The sequence below is a fragment of the Gymnogyps californianus genome, chromosome 19 (assembly GCF_018139145.2).
Source record: "Gymnogyps californianus isolate 813 chromosome 19, ASM1813914v2, whole genome shotgun sequence".
Taxonomy (NCBI): Eukaryota; Metazoa; Chordata; class Aves; order Accipitriformes; family Cathartidae; genus Gymnogyps; species Gymnogyps californianus.
This window is the reverse complement of record NC_059489.1, coordinates 9510074-9525887: the sequence shown is the minus strand read 5'-3', so window position 1 is coordinate 9525887 and position 15814 is coordinate 9510074. Positions and strand designations below refer to the sequence as shown.

Here is a 15814-nt window from a genome sequence, read left to right as displayed (position 1 = left end):
TTATGTGCAGCAAGTAGTGGTAGAGCCATGGAGGCAGCTGAACGGTTCCTGACTCCTCTGTCTGCAGATGGCTTTGCCCCTGCAGCTGAGCTGGTCCTCCCTGGCCACCCACCTCAGCATCTTCCTAGGGCAGGTTAGCCTCGAATGAGCAGAGAATCAAGATGCGACTGGAGTTGGGGTTAGAGATAAGTATTAGAATGTGGATGTCTGATGTCCAAGGGAGCAGCTGCAATTCTGAGCTTAAATTTCTTGTGCAGGGCTACCCAGGGAGCTAGTTTCTGAGCCGCAGCTTGGATCTTGGGCTTTCTGACTTTCAGGCAATTCTATGTAATATCAGAGTATCACGGGGTCCTACCAAAGCGATCCAGACTCATCGTTGTATGAACGCATGACTGCAAAGTGTGCGTGTTCCGGCTGCTGCTACACTAGGGATGCTCGGGTGAAAGGGCGCCAGGGAGTGTTTGCAGCCCGAAGCACATTTGTGTGGATGTTCGATGCAGAGAGAAAAGTGACCGTCGTCTGCTTGAGCTTAATGCTTTTCCAAGATGACCTGTTCTCAATCAAGTGGCCAGACAGTTTGTGAATCTTGACCCTGTGTATTTGTCTGAGTTTCTGGCCAGGGAGGGAATGGGATTTAGTGACTGTGGTCCCTTGGCTGCTTCTTTACCTGTCGCTGTTTCCTTTGTTGGGATGTTACGTGGCTGCAGTGGAGCATCTCTCGTACTGCGTGGAGGAAAAGGGCGCTTTGTCAAAAGTCTGGAGTGAGACTTGGATTCGCGCGTTAGCATCTAAGTAAAATCCCTGGCCGAGTTTTTCTCTTTGCAGTGACTTCAGAGTCAGACACTGGTCTCAAAACCACAGGCTGCCCCTTACCTCCTCCAGCGGTGAATGAGGAATTGCTTGCTAAGGGTGGGGAGTCCAAAGTGGCCAGGTCTGCTCTGGGTGTCCTGTTAGCTACAGGCGCTGGCACGCTTCTGCCAAGCAGTCTGGTGGGTCACCCCGGTGGGTCACCCAGGCTCAGGAGAACCCTTAACCTCTGCCCTTTGTCGTCTGCAGCCCTTTGGCTAGTGAGCCGCTGCCTCTTTGTTCTTGGCTTTTCTCCTTTATACACCCCCATCCCTCTCTGGGAAAAATCAACATTTGCCTTTCAGAGCCTGGCAAACAGAAGGGGTCTGTACTACATCCTGATGGCAGCCCCAGGCTTGCAGGGCTCCGATGATAAATCCAGCGACGTTTGTTGCGGGGGGACCCTCTGAAACACAAGTTTGGGAGTTCTGTGTGTCTGAAACAAGAGCAGGGAAGCAGTGAGTGGTCACTGAGCAAATGCTGTGGCTGAAAAATAAAATTTGGATTGCATTGAGGTTACAAGAAGAAATTGATTTAAAATCTAAGTAAGGATGACTTTATTTTTTTTTTTAATCTGAAGTAACACATTGCTGCTTAGTGTGCTGAAGCTGCGCAGAGTGCAGCAGAGAGCCAGATGCTGCTGGGCTGGGAAGTTTGCACCAGGAGTTCTCCTGTGTGGTCAGAGCCAGAGTGTTACGGGCCTGCGGGGAGGAGAGCCGCGGGGTGGCTTGGGAGTATTTGATACATATGGAAATACCACATTGCAGTTTTAAAATTCCTTTCCCCTCCTTCAAATCTGACAGTGGTTTTCTCCAACTAATCCATGGCCATTGCCAGACAAACTTGAGAAAGTTAGGTGTGCTCATGAGTCTGGATGCTGTAAATGTTTGGGGTTTTCTGGAAGGCAAAGGATGAGCAGCGATCATTTGTTTTGTTCTTTGTTTGCGTAGTGCTCTGCGTGCTAAGCCTTATTTCTTGTCCATTCAGGCTCCTGGGGACTCTTGTGCTATTAATGTTAATCATTAACTAACACATTTCTAGCTTGCTGAAGGTCTGGTGGCAGCTGATTAATGTAAGGGCTTGATTATTTCCTTCTTTGAGCAAGGCTGCAGCTTGGATGAGTTCAGACATCTTCCCTCCTTCCCATCTCTGCTGGGATGCTACAGGTTCTGTAGAAACAAATGGGACCAGATCCAAGCTGCTCTTGCGATGGCTTTGTGAGCTCCGTGACATATTCTTGCAAAACCCCCTTGTTTAGTGAAAATGCCATGAGGACACTGTTTGTTGTAGTTCTTGGGTCCTGCTTCCCTCTCTTGGATTTCAGAAGCTAAGGAGTGTGAGCAAATGAAGACAGTGGTGAAGACAGGGTAAATTTAGAGGGACAAGATCTCTTTGGAAATCTGGTTAGCTTCAACAGCGAATTGGAAGCTATTTTAGACTTGACAGTAGTTACCAGGTCCATTACCAATCAGTACAGCTTCACAATAACAGTTTTCTGTTCCTTTATAAATCCTTTTCCCTTCCCTCCTGCTGCTAAGTAAAAGAATCACATAAACCAGTAAAACTGACAATACATACAAAAGACCCATTTTTCCAGTCCCTTCCAATTTGTGTGGATACTTGCATTATAAATACGCATTTGTACAAGTCATCTGATGTGTCAGTGTGGTGATGTGGCATCCCTTCTGCTGCCCGGCCAGATTACTGAAACACTCTAACCAGAAGGATCACAGATGATGACTAACATGCTTTTTCATATGAAAAACTGCTTGTGCTAATTTTTTTTTTTGTGCTTTCATGACTGTCCAGTGTATCTCTGAATGACTATCAGCTGTGAGGAATTTGTGGGCAGTAAAGAACAGGCGATCACAAAGAGCGATGAAATGATCTTGTTATTTCTATCAAGTGAACATCTGAGGATTGAGGTTGCTCACCTCAGAATAAATGCACGGGGAAGAGGCACAGTCTCTGCGCTATTTGAAGGCCATTTTAACTATTGAGCAACTTGCCAAAGCACTTGGGGTCACTCCAATGTTTTAACCTTGACATTGAGATTGAACGTCTCTGAAAAGCCAAGACTTCGTTCAAGCACGAGCTTGAATTCATGATGGCTGGGTAAAAATGTGTGGTGTGGGTTTTGCAGGTCAGTCAAGGCAATTTTCTGGCCTTGAGCTCTATGGGTGCGTCAATTGATTTCCTGAGAATTACTGCAGTTTAATTTGAGGTAAAATCTTGACTCAAAGCCTGAGCTTGAGCGAAGGTTAAAGTGCTGGGTCCTCTGTCATCTTCTACACCATGTGCAAGACCGGCCCTTCTACCTAAGTTAGCCCTTTGCTGTGGCCAGGAGCTCTGGGCAGGCCACTGCTGGGCTTGGGGAAGCCTTTCTAATGTTGGAAAACTTGAGGCTTAATTCTTGTTGCCTCTTATCATTAGCACAAGCTTTTGGAGCATTTTTTTAGTGTTAGAATGTGTTTGGCACCTGCCAGAAGTATAACATTGTGGTAGGAATATATGCATCTCGCTAATGCCAGTTTTCCTGTGGTTTCCTTGAGGGTTATCTATAATCCAGCCTCGGGCCGGGTTCTTTCTATGTGTGAACTCATGGCTCCACTTGTGTTAATAGTGCTGTGCTGATTAGCAGTGTTGTCTGGCCACAGCCTGATGATATCCAGCTCCCACATGAGTGAAATGGTTGGTGGTGGTTTAGGCTGTATGGTCTATGCTTAGCCTTTGACCTAGACACATACAGCTTGTTGGTGTACCCATGTGGTGGTAGCTGTGTTGGAGAAGGTAGTGGTCTGCTCCTGAGTCTCTAATTGGTGCCCCTTGGGAACAGCATCCCTCCGTTCCATCAGCATCCCTCCATCCCAGTGAAAGCTCAGTTTGCTGCCAGAGATATTTGATCCAGAATGAAACCATGCACATGGGTTGAAGATTTTTTCCCAGCTGTGCTCAGCTTCTTTGTAAAGAGTCTCTATTACACAGAATCTGGAAAAGTGTCTTTTATTCTTCAGTGCATGTTTCTGATTAGTGCTGGAAATGAACATGAATTTTTTCTTTTTCTTTTTTTTTTTTTAAACATATTCCTTTTGAGGTTAATGTTGCAAGTGGATTTCAAGTTAATGGAAGTGCAGTTGTAGTTGTGTGGTTCGTTGGACTTGAGCTTAAAGCAATAGAGATTCTTCTTCCTTTGCTACTCTGCAAACAGATGTCTCTCCCTTACCGTCCTCAGCTCGCCCAGAGCCCCTCTGTCCCCAGCTGTCTCCAGTGACACCCACAGCTCCATGTTCAGGGTTCTACCTCTGAAGGCGATGTCCTATGTCAGCATTAAAACTTTGCAGCTCGATCTCCAGCAGCTGGTCTGGTATGTTGGAGAAGCCACTGAGGCGGTGGTTGTGCAGTGTGGATCAAACCATGCGTGGGTTATCCTCCTTCTGTTAACAGCTCCAGGCCTCACTACTGATGAAGTCTTCTCCAGCCATTTTATCTAAGGGGCCTTTAGAGCTTATCTATGTGAAGCACGATGAAATACAGCTGCCAGTGAAGACAATTCTCTTGCCCACTGTCTAGATAGTACCTGTGAAGTAGATAAAATGAGATAGATTTCATGCTCTGTATGGTCCTGAACAGATGGTCCTAAAAGTGTTGCGATAGACATGCACATCCTAAAAGGGAGTGGAAAACCCTGCGCCAGCAGCCTGCGCTGGTACCTGTGCCAGCTCTGCGTCCGCTGCAGGGCAAACAAAGTGATGTCCTTGCTGTCATCTTATATCCTCCCTAGCTGACAGCAGGATGGCCTGAGGAGATAGCAAAGGGCAGGATGGATTAGAGGAGGCAGGGCTGGGTGTCTCTGCAGTGCACAGGCTGGTACAGATCCTGCCCTGGAGGGAGCCAACTCTAAATGTCGGCCTTTGCTTTAAAAACTGCTGGTGTTGTGTAGGTGCTGTAGACGCCTCTGAAGTGTTGTTCTGCTGAGGGGTCTCCCACCACCCCAGTGCCAAAGTTGGTGAAGTCTAGGGATGGCTCCATGACGTGGCCCAGACCTGTACACCCCAGGAGAGAGCTCTGGGGAGCCGGGAGTGCGGAAGTGTCCATAGGAAGAAACTGGTCTTGGATGGAAACATCTCCAGTGCTGTCTGGACACCCTGCCGCATTTGTGCTGGGTGAAGAAAGAAGCTGAATTATCTGATCTCAGACTTACTAGTAAATACATTTAACAGAAGCAAGGCTCATGCTGGCTGCTCAGATGAGCTGGTGCTGCTTTGCTGACTCCAGCACAGTGTGGGATGTCTCCTGCTGGTTTTGGCCCGTCCCTTTCCGACACGACCTTTATCTGGTTTGGGTTCTTTTGTTTGTTTGTTTGTTTTTTGTTTTTACTGGACTGTGTAGAGAAAGCAAGTTCCTGGGTTACATCCTCCATTGTTTGTCTTCACCCTGTGGTTTCTATTGATAATGGAAATTGCTCATGTGTTCTTCTGATTTTTTACACCATATGAGTGTAGTGGCATGGATCACTTACTGTGAGGAGAAAAATAAATCTCGAGTGGCCTGTCATGTTACTAGTATATGCATCCATAAAAAGTTTGGGGTGTATCATGCAAAAACTCTGATGTGTTTTGGAGAACATAAATGTTGACTGTATTGGAGGTGAACATCTCTGGCAGTTCCCTTGTTAGCTCTAGGTTCAGATTCAGCAAAGTCAGCTAGAAAAGTCACACTGTAGCAAGGACAGTTTCTCCAGACAGGCTGGATTCAGTCTCCCTGCTGCCCTGCACCGTGTCTGCATCTTCTGCATCAGGGCAAGTATCTGTAAGATGCTCCTGTTTCAATACTGGAATGCTTTAAATCCCTGGTGTGTTATATCAGCAACTGCAAGAAGCACGAAATAATAGAACGTTTGGCCCAGTGTTGTCTGGAGGGAGTGATTTAAACGTGAGCCTGGCTGGGATCTTGCTTGCACTGACACAACCCAGTTGGAGCGATTCTTGGCTTCGGCAGTTGCAAAGGAGACCCCAGTGAAGCCCGGTGTCCTTTGGTGCTGCTGCCTTTCTGCTGTGCCATATGGTCCCAGCCTGTGGATCTGGAGGGAATTAGTCGTTGATTATAAAACGTGAAAAAATATTGCTCAGCCAGTGAGCCAAGGTGAGGTTAGGCTCTGCGAATGTTTTAACTTTGTCCTGCTGCGGCACATCCGCTGGGTTGAATGAACTGTTCTTGGATTGACTGATTTTTAACTGTTGGACTCTTCCATTTTGAAGTCATTCTGCTGGGGACGTGGGGAAGCATTCCTAATTTCAGCTAAATAAAGCATATTTCATTATGTTTCTTAGTCCAGTGCACTACAATAGATTTATAGCATGGCTTGAGGGCACTTGAACTGCGTTAAGAGGGAAGACTCATAGACATTGTGTCTGGGGTGGAAAGCTTTGATTTTCATTTCACAGCCCCACAGCCCAAACCCGGGGCTCAGCCTGCTGCTTCCATGCTATAAATAGAGGCTAACCCCAGAACGCGCTCAGCACGCCGATGCTCTCCGGTCCTGCCCACACTGCTGGCTTCCTGGCAGTGTGTTGAGAGCAGCATATTTTTAGCTGTTGCTTTCCCTTTTTTCTTTTCTTTTTTTTTTTTTTTTTTTTTTTTTTTTTTAACAGATCTTCTCTTCTTGTCTTGCCAGGCTGCCAGCCTTCCCTGCTGTTTGTCTGCTTTCCAGGACTGTGTCTGGATCCTCCCTTGATGGAGGGGCAGTGGGACATCATGGATGGCAAGCTTGGCTTGGACTCCGTAGCACTTCCTCCTCTTTCCAGATTCTCTGTTAAGGTTTTGGACAGCCTGTATGAATTTCTTGTTTGCTCCTTATTTTCCTTTTTATTGAAAGAGGATTAACAGCATTATTAAGTATTATTAATGTTGTTAACAGGGGTTGAAGCAACAGCTGTCAGAAAAACTTCCTTCTAATGCTGTCTCCAATACAGAGCAAATCAATTCAGCTTGTCCACCTTTGGGTTTGCCTATTTAAAACGCGTGTGAATAGTCATTACAGATCCCCAGGGAAAACCTGTGAGACAGGGCAGATAAGCAAATGCTCAGAAATATTTACATGAAAGGTACAGGCTCAGCCAGGACATGGATGCTCTGATGGCTGTGCCGCATTGGATGCTCCAAGTCCTATGTGTGTTTTTCCACTGGAGTCGTTGCTAAAGGGAATAAAGCCTATTTCCTATGTGCGATCCTGTCCAAGCTTGTAAGCTCCTCGCTCTGCTTCCGTCCTGCTTTGCCACAGACTGAATGAAGTCTTTGAACATAAAAGGATGTATTTAACTAGCTCAGCATGGCTGCATATCGGCGTTCTTCAGCGTGCCACCCATAAGGGATGTTTTTCTCTGGTTTTTGAGCAATTATGAAAGCCAGATTTCAACACCGCACCTTGCCCGCATGCAGACGAAGCAGAGTTGTTCGTTCTCTGCAAGGGGCCAAGCCAGGACTCCAGTGCTCTTGCAGCTTGCCTGAAGAAGTGCTATTTAAAACTCTTTTGAGCAGAGGAAATATGCCTTTTCATTCTTGCTAGTGTCCAAAGAAGCGGTAGACATTTAGAGGGGAGAAAATAATTAAGAAAAAAAGACAGGGACTGGGTTTAATAGAAAAAAATAACATGTTTAAAATTTATAATGTTGGTTATAGTGCACAAGCTCCTAGAAACTTCAGCCCTTCTCTCGCTGTCAGTAATGGAAACTGCACGCTGAGTGATGGGTGTAGCAGCAGCCTGCCCCGTTGCAATGCAGATCAAGCTCTCGAGAAGACAGACTGGGTGTTCACGCATGCGGGTGGACGGTCCCGGCTCTGTTTTTGGCCCTTTGGCTGGCGATGCTCTTTGGGGGGCAGAGCTGAGCGGGGGGATGGCTCCGGGTGGTACTGGCCGGGGGTTCTCCCTGTGCCGCCACGGTCGGGCAGCACCGCCGTTTCCCTGGAACCGGCCCTGTGGTTCAGCCACATAACAGTGTAGGCACAGAGGCTTTTTATATTAGAAGAGGAAAGGGAGACAGAAAATGCACACACATATGCATATATATAAGCAGAGGGTTCTGAGCATGAGGCACTTTTTCCATGTTGAGTTGCCAGGCAGCTCTTTTCCCTTCCCTCCCTCCATCTCAGGGCTTATTGGTATGAAAGTTTTCCTGCCTTTTATATGTTCCGCTGCTGCCCCCCCTCCCCTTTTTTTTTTTTTTTCTATGATGCATTCTTCCAGCTGACAAGGTTTGTAAGGTTGTGGCTATGTTACAAGTCACGGTTTAGGGGTGTTCTGCAGCTTAAATTGGTGCTGTGTTAATCCCTTTGCTTATTGTCCAACAGATCTGGTAGATGGTGAGAAGGCAGTTTAAATAATACAATTGAACAACAACATCACCCCAAAAATCTAAGAGTTTCTTATCCGTTTGCAGGGTAGAAATCCTGATTCAAAATATTGGTGTGCTCAGGCAGGGTTTGTATTGAGCTGAGGAGCCTCCATGGCTCCGTTCTGGAGCTTGACAGCTCCAGCATCTGGTGTCCAAGATGATGAACGCCATCCTGGAGCTGTTGGTCCTCCAGCAGGACCCACCAGAGACTGAGGAGCTGCCAGACCTTCAGGGAATCCCTATATCAGGACATCATAGCATTTGGGGTAGTTTCAGAGTATAGCATCCCACATGAGGTGGTTCACTGCATTTATTGTGTCCACTTTTATTGTGCTAAGAAAAGAGAAACTGAGGCACTAACCAACGTATGGTTTCTGTGTATGGCTAGGTTTTAACCAAAGGCTTGTTAAGGTGAATTCTGGTTCTTGCTGCGTTTTTCAGCATAGCTGGGAAACAAGTGTTGTGGCAATCACCACTTTACAAATAGGCAGCTGGGACGGCACAGAAATTAGACGAGTTGCTGATGGGTTAGAAATGTTGCCGTATCCAGCAGGTCCCGCTGGCTTGCCTGGCATCTGGGAGGCAGGCAGGCGGCTGGGAGTTACCGATTACTTTCTGAAATGGGTATGGGAATGGAGGAGACAGGTGTGTGTCTGGGTTTTGTCTTTCAAAGTGATGTATGATGTAGGGTAGGTTAAGATGCCCACTTATCTTTCTCCGGCACAGTGCATATGAATTAACCATGTACTACCCCAATGAGTATGACGAATACTTTTTCGTTAAAAAAGGTAGAGCAGAATTAGCCCAACATGCGGATCACTGTGTTCTGGTTTAGCATCTGCCTGGAACACGCAATGCATCCCGTGTTTCAGCTGGTCTAACCCCATGACAGAGTTCTGATACGCGATGCGTTCCCAGGATGCTGGGTGCAATCTAGCCAGAAAGTAGTCACCCCTTGCTTTCCTGCGATGCTGAACACAGGAGCCGCTGCTGTCCTTGCAGCTGAGCGGGCTGGAGAGGCCAGCACCTCTGGGAAGTGATCTCTTTCCAGGAGCCTCTTTGCTGAGCTCTCTGCCAGTGCAGGGCATGTGCTGGTCCTTAAATTCCTGTGCTTCCCTCTGTCAGCAAGGAAACCTGTCTCTGGAAGTGCTGCGCTTGTCTCCAGGATAAAATATCCTGGAGTGAGAGGTGAATGTGCGTGTCCCACTTAATGATTTCAGAAGTTCTCTCTGGTGTTTCTGGAAACCCTAAATGTAGTCGTGGGTTTGATATGTTTGAAGAATAATGTTTGACATCTTCAGGGAAAGGTGGAGGTCTCTCTTCAGGTGTTTTTCTGTTTAACATATAACATTCCTTCAATCGCAGAGATGATTGCGCATAGCAGATTCCCAACAGAAAATGTGCCTTCCCAGATACAGAGTCATAGCGGGGAGCTTGCGCCACGTACTGTACTCACGTGAACTCCCTTGGCCCATTCAAACCTTCTTCTTGCTTTAAGGAATCAGCCGGACCTCCAGCGGGAGACTTCGGAGACTCAGTGACCAGACGAGTCCAAGTAAGTTGCATGAATTTCTCTTTGAAACTGCCTCATCCAATAAAAAAATTTAAAAAATTGAGAGAATGCAAGAGGTAACTCTCAGAAATCACATCTCCTGCCTCCTGTCCGCTGGCCATGGTTTGAAAGGCAAAGCTGGCTGCTAATAAATGCAGAGCTCTCTATGCTGTAGAGAGACACCAGTATATATAAAAGAAGAGAGCAGTGTATATATATTTAAAAAAAAAAAAACCAAACTATGAAAAGAGAGAGCAATATAAAATAAAAGATTAATTACTTGCTGAATGATGGATCCAGAGAGAATAATTAGAAAGCCCCATCTCAATTCAAGGGGTCTAACACAGGGCAACAGAAAGCAGGAATGGCATGAGGTTGAAATACAGCTTTAGTCATTAGCAGCTCTTTCGTAGTCTCCTTACTATTATTTTTTATTGGATGTGGAGATTTATGGATTATATGTGCTTGTGACTAAATTTATACTCCTAATTGCAGCTTAATGTTTCTGAAGCTGTTTCTGATTCAGAAGGAAGCAGGTGGGAGGGTTTCTTTCTTGAAAAAGGTGTTTTCCAGCCTTGGGAAAGCAGTAGCAGAAGTATTGGTCCTTGTGAGTATCCGAGCCTGTGCGCTCCACTTGCACGTGTGTGACATGGGTTGGGACTGCCCAGTGATAGAGACACGTCCCTGGTGCTTACCTGTATTGACCTGACCCAAATTACCCCCTGCAAGTAGAAAATGTCAGTGTTCTCATCTGAAATACTCAAAAGGAAGCTGAGACATCCCGTTTCTGGGCTTTTCCTTTTGATGGCCCCTTTTGCTGGCTGTGCTAGCCCCTCCAATGGACCTGTGCTGCTCCGCAGTTCAAACCCCTGTGGGAAGCGTCTGTCTCCAGAATCGGGGTCCCTTGTACATCACAGACCTTCATCTTTCTTAGCAGGTGCTTTGCTGCAATTGAAATCTTCCTTCACGTTTCCTTCTCTTGAGATGTATGACCTCCCCTTGGCATTGCCTCCTCATTTTCTCCAGGATGCTGCCAGTTGTCTCTACTGCTTGCTGCAATCAGCCTGTCCCCCCCAAGAACCCCACTCACCTCCTCGACACCCTGCTGTGGCCATGCTTTCGTCCGCTCCTGTCCCCTTGGTCTCTCTGTCACTCACAGTTGCTCCCTCTGGGCTTGATTTGCTGTTTCAGTTCATCTTCTCAGCCCTCATATCCTGTCTCAGCTCCCAGATGTACTTGTCAAAACAGTTGTTTTCAGCTTTTCCCTCTGCGTGGGTGGGAGGAGAAAGCCACCCTCGGGATGCCTTCCTGGAGCGGTGACTTCAGCGCTTTGCTGTATCAAGGCATCAGCACGTGTAGAATGGGGATTAGTCACAGACCTCCGGTTAAGCGTGCGCTTAAATGCCCTGGGAGCTGGGACACTGCCTGCCTGGCCCTCATCAAATGCTAGCCGTAAGCACAGGGACAGGTATTCACGTTGTCGCACAGACAAGGGTGACAGGGGACATGGCACGCCGTGATGCTGTCCTGCTGCTGGGACACTTGCTGCTTTGCATCTGGAGCTTCACAGCCGTGCACTGTCACCATCTCCAACCCTGACGTTGTGATGTATTGGTGGGAGGATGTAAATATGGTCAGAGTAGGCCACTGCACCCCAAACTAATGTTAAATGGCAGGAAAAATGCATTGAGTGGTAATTTCGCGTGGAGTCGCAGTATTGGTCTGGGTGCTAAAGCTTCGCGGCAACGATCGTTCAGTCCAGAAGAACTGAGCTGCATTTTAAAGCTGATGTTTCAAAACTCGGCCACCAGCGCAGAAGCTGGTAGTTTTGAACTGAAGTGCATGTTTATCTTCTGCATGTGCGAAAACAAAGTTGCAGTCTGAGCCCTGGCACCGCATGTTTTCATATATATATATATGTCCGAGGACAGAAAGGGGAATTGGTACAGCTCCAAAGGTAACTGGAGTGTAGAGAATCTAAATTGAAAGACACAGTGCATTTGTTCAAGCTTGTTTTCTTTAGACTCTTAATTATATACTTTTCCACTTTTCTGGTGAGAGACCTTTTAAATTTTAATTTTTTTTTTCAAGTTAAAATCAAATGACCAGCTCAGTGCTCCAGTTTACATTGCAGTAAATATTTATGACTCCATATAACTGCAGCTCAATTTCCCCTTGTCTCAGGTCCAAATTTTCCCCGCTGCACATCTGGCCTTGCACCCAGAAGCTTTTATTCCTGTAAAAGATAAATTGGGGTTGGGATGACTGAGCAGTGGTTGCAAGTGAAGCATTGCAGAAGGGGGTTGCTTTGGGCTCTTTGCCACCCTAAACAAAGAAAGGGATGACATGCATTTCCATAGCCACCAGTTCTTGGGATGGAGACAGCTATACAGTCATCCACGCACCACGTATTGCCTTGGGGCATGCATTGACGGTAGGAACCTGGAGATCTGATGTTCACCTCTTTTGGAAACCTTATTCTGTGACTCCTCTTGGTTTTTCTTGTCCCTTTGAAAGTGGTTGTACGGCATTGTCATCCAGCATTGCTCAGTAGAGCAGCAATTCCAGGGCTTTGGAACTGCAGTTTTTGTTTTGTACAGGCCTGCTGCATAGTCCCAGGTAAGCCAGTGAGGTGGGACTTATCTAGGCTGGTCAATGGAGAGAGCTGGAGGCTATCAGAAAGTGTCTGAGAGCACTTACTTTAGAATGGGAAGAATAAGCTTCTCGGAGGAACCCATATTCCCATAGGATTAGAGGGGACCATAATTTCTTTAGGTAGCTACATTTAGGGATATGTGAATCCTATGCTTTGTCTCAGTTTGTTTTTCTTTGGCTACAAAAGTGGAGTTCATATCATGCATACCTGAGGAATGGCCTGGGAAGGGGGACACGCCGGGTTAAGACAGCGTTCAAGCGTCTCACAGTTGTAACGGGGCTCTGGCTATACGAAGAGATGCCACAATTATTGGTACAGAAGCAATTTCTGATGTCCAGCACCCTGGAGGTGCTGAGCTAACCAGGGCCCATTCAGTGGAAGACATGTGAAGCTGGTCTCACCGCTGGCTCCCTCTTTCCACAGCATGGCTCGTCATATCGGTCCTCGCCCCCTGCAACTCGGCAATGGGCCGGCTCGGGGCTGTGGCTCACCGTGGACAGGAGCACCAGCCTGGGGTGCAGCCTGATAGCGGGAGCTGGGAGGACCTCGGCTCGAGGACTGGAAGGACAAGGAAGATGTCTGGGGCTTGGCCCTGTCCCCCCTCAATTAGGACACGGGACCGTGCCCATAAGGTTGAGTTTTGTGAGTGGTTTTGAGGCTCTGTTCAACATGCAATTAGATATGGGCAGAGAAAGAGAAGAGGAGTGGGAAGAAACCCTTTATAAAAGGCTCCATCCGAGTTCAGAATTGTGGCCCCTAAAATGCCACCGTCGCCTGATGTGGGTAGCTTAGGGCAATATTTTTGCAGAGTTAAGAACGGTGTGTCAGGGAAGTTACTCCCACTTCATTTTCCTACAACTGTACCTGATGAATTTGAAAGCAAAAAATATTTGCTGACATTTGCCATCCAGAGCAGCGATGTGTTCCCCAGCTGGCCAGAAAACAGCCCCAGAGCACTTGGAGTGGAAGAAATAGGCATCATGTTCCTCTTGGGCAGCCAGCTGTGCTCTGTACTTTGATTTGTTTCCAGCCTACAATTCGGTTTTTGCTAAGAGGAAGGAACTTCTCTGGCGGGGGTAATGCAGGAGGATCCAGAAAAAGGTAGAGTTTACTGATTTAGCTAAAAGAGCATGTTTTTTCTGTGTGTGTGAACGCGGGGAGGAGGATGCCTTCCAGTTGTGTTGCAGCAGAGCTGCTCCTGGACCGGTGCTATTTGTGGGTCAGGTGCTTTGTTCCTGAGAGGTCCCCAAGGGGAGGGAGGGGAGCAGGTGCCTCAGCTTTCCTGTTTTAGCCTTTGTCTGGCTGCACGGCTGCCTGGAGCCGGCCCGAGCGGAGCAGGGGCAGGCTGCCAGGGCCAGCTGCAGTCCAGGGCAGGCACGGCTTTTCCATCCAAAAAAGACAGGGCGCTAGCGGCCCCACTTCTGCATCATCAGCAGTTGGCTAAAGATCAACCACAACTTTTCTCGGCGCTTTTTGGAAGCGTAGGGCATAATTTAGAGAGGCATGAAGCTCAAGGCCAGCTATCTGGGTTGCGTTAGAAAGGGGCACTCGCTGATGTCATGAAACCTTCGTTGGGGCAGTTTGTCTTGTACTGTCTAAATACCTCTCTTGAGTATAAAGCGGAGGGAGTCCCATGCCAGGCTGTTTGGTGTTTGTGCCAGCTTGAGCCCCTTGTCCACCCTTTAGGTTGACGGTGGTAGACAGAGGGGCCAGAAGCCACAGCGGGTGGACAAGTGTGGGCTGGAGACGTAGGACAAGTGAGATGGTTCGAAGGTGCTGGTCGTTGTGTGAGCCTGTGAGCTTTTGCTCAGGGTACAAGCTCTAGGACCCCATTGGGCCCTGCCACGCCGCCCAGGGCACCCAGGAGGTCTCTGCAGGAGCTGGTAGCTGGGATTAATAAAAGCGGAGAGAATATAGTCTTACATGAAAATTTCAACAAGACATGCACAGATAGTTCTTTTCTTATTTTGCTTTTCCCTGGTCAAGCTTTGCGTTTTCCCTTTAAGAGTTATTGATGTTCCCATTTCATAGTTGGGGGAAATAGAGCAGCAGAGAAGCTGAAAGCTGCGCCTTTTGCGTTGCCTGTGAACCCGTGGATCCTTCCCCGTGGGCACTGAAATGGAAAATTGTGTGGCTGGGTGGGTGGAAGAGATGAACACGTGTAACTGTGGGCATAGCTTGAATTGGCATCATCACTTCAACAGGGTCAACAGGATTTCAGCAGGCTTCACTAATTTGGGATGCTCCAAATTCACGCGGTGAGTTAAAAGTAGATATAGCAATAGATCTTGCTGTTTCCATCTCTTGATTTAATACCTTGCCCTGAGGACAATCTTTCCCCTTGATGCCTGGAGTCTGTAAGAGAACAACTTTAGAAATTGGTTTATGTGAGGTTGCAGGTTAGCCAGAATAGTGGAAATAAACAAAAGAAATGTCAAAAGCCAGGGGCTCCCTAGTCGAGCGTACATGATTACTGTTACATAAGCTAATTCAGAGTGCTATAAAAACCATTAGGTTTTTGAGGTGTTTTTTCCTCAGGGAAATGCTGCCAGAACTGTCACACATCTCCTGCAGCTCCGACACGGGTACCCCCACTACACAGCATAGCCCTCTACGTGTAATCGTGGTAGCTGAGCAAACTGAGTTTGAGGACCCCTCCTGTAAAGCTTGGTCTAGACCTTCAGATTATCCTAACCTTTACTGCATCCTTGTTTAGTTTCCCATTGCCATACTGGGATCCAGGCTGTGAGTGCAGCACTTCTGGTCCGGCTGGAAGCCGTGGGGGTGCACAACTTCTCTTTGCAGAATGATGTTTTTAGCACAGGCTGTGCCGTTCACCTTGACAGAGCAGCAGAGGGGTTAACTAGAGACTTGTGGTTGCAGCCTCATGGCTTTGGATGTGTCCCTAGATGAGGTCATATGAATTTCTTTGGGCAGCCTCTATTCCCCTTTGTTTTAAGCACCACACTGGTCACCCCAGCTGCGCAGATCTTCGTGCCAAAGACCGTCCCCATGCACATGCACCGCTCGCTCCCCTCGGGCTCCCTAGTGACAAGCCCTCATTTGACATGTGTCCTCTTGGTCTCTCTCATCACGAAGGCAAAGTAGCAAAGGGTGAAGCTTGGTCACCAGCCAGCCTGGAGAGTCCCTGCTGCAGCAGCGCGGCTCCACAATTGCGGCTCTGCAGGAAATCCCAACTCCAGGCAACAAGAAGTTAAAGCAAAAAGACTGCTCTCGATTCAGGTGCTTGGTTTCCTGCACGGTCGGACGAGGACGGTGCTTGCGTAACACAGACATGTGGACTCCAAGCTGCCTGGGAGAGTCCTGTGGGGCTCCCACGTGCTTCAAGCAGAGATGTGCATTACTTAC

General features: G+C 47.6%; 1 protein-coding gene across 1 annotated transcript in view; it reads left to right on the top strand.

Moving 5' to 3' along the window:
- The window catches only part of SEPTIN9 (septin 9), a 144200-nt gene that overhangs the window by 16510 nt on the left and 111876 nt on the right, over nt 1-15814 (top strand). The window contains 1 exon segment of the mRNA XM_050908270.1: nt 9736-9792. Coding sequence (XP_050764227.1) covers nt 9736-9792 — 57 coding nt within the window.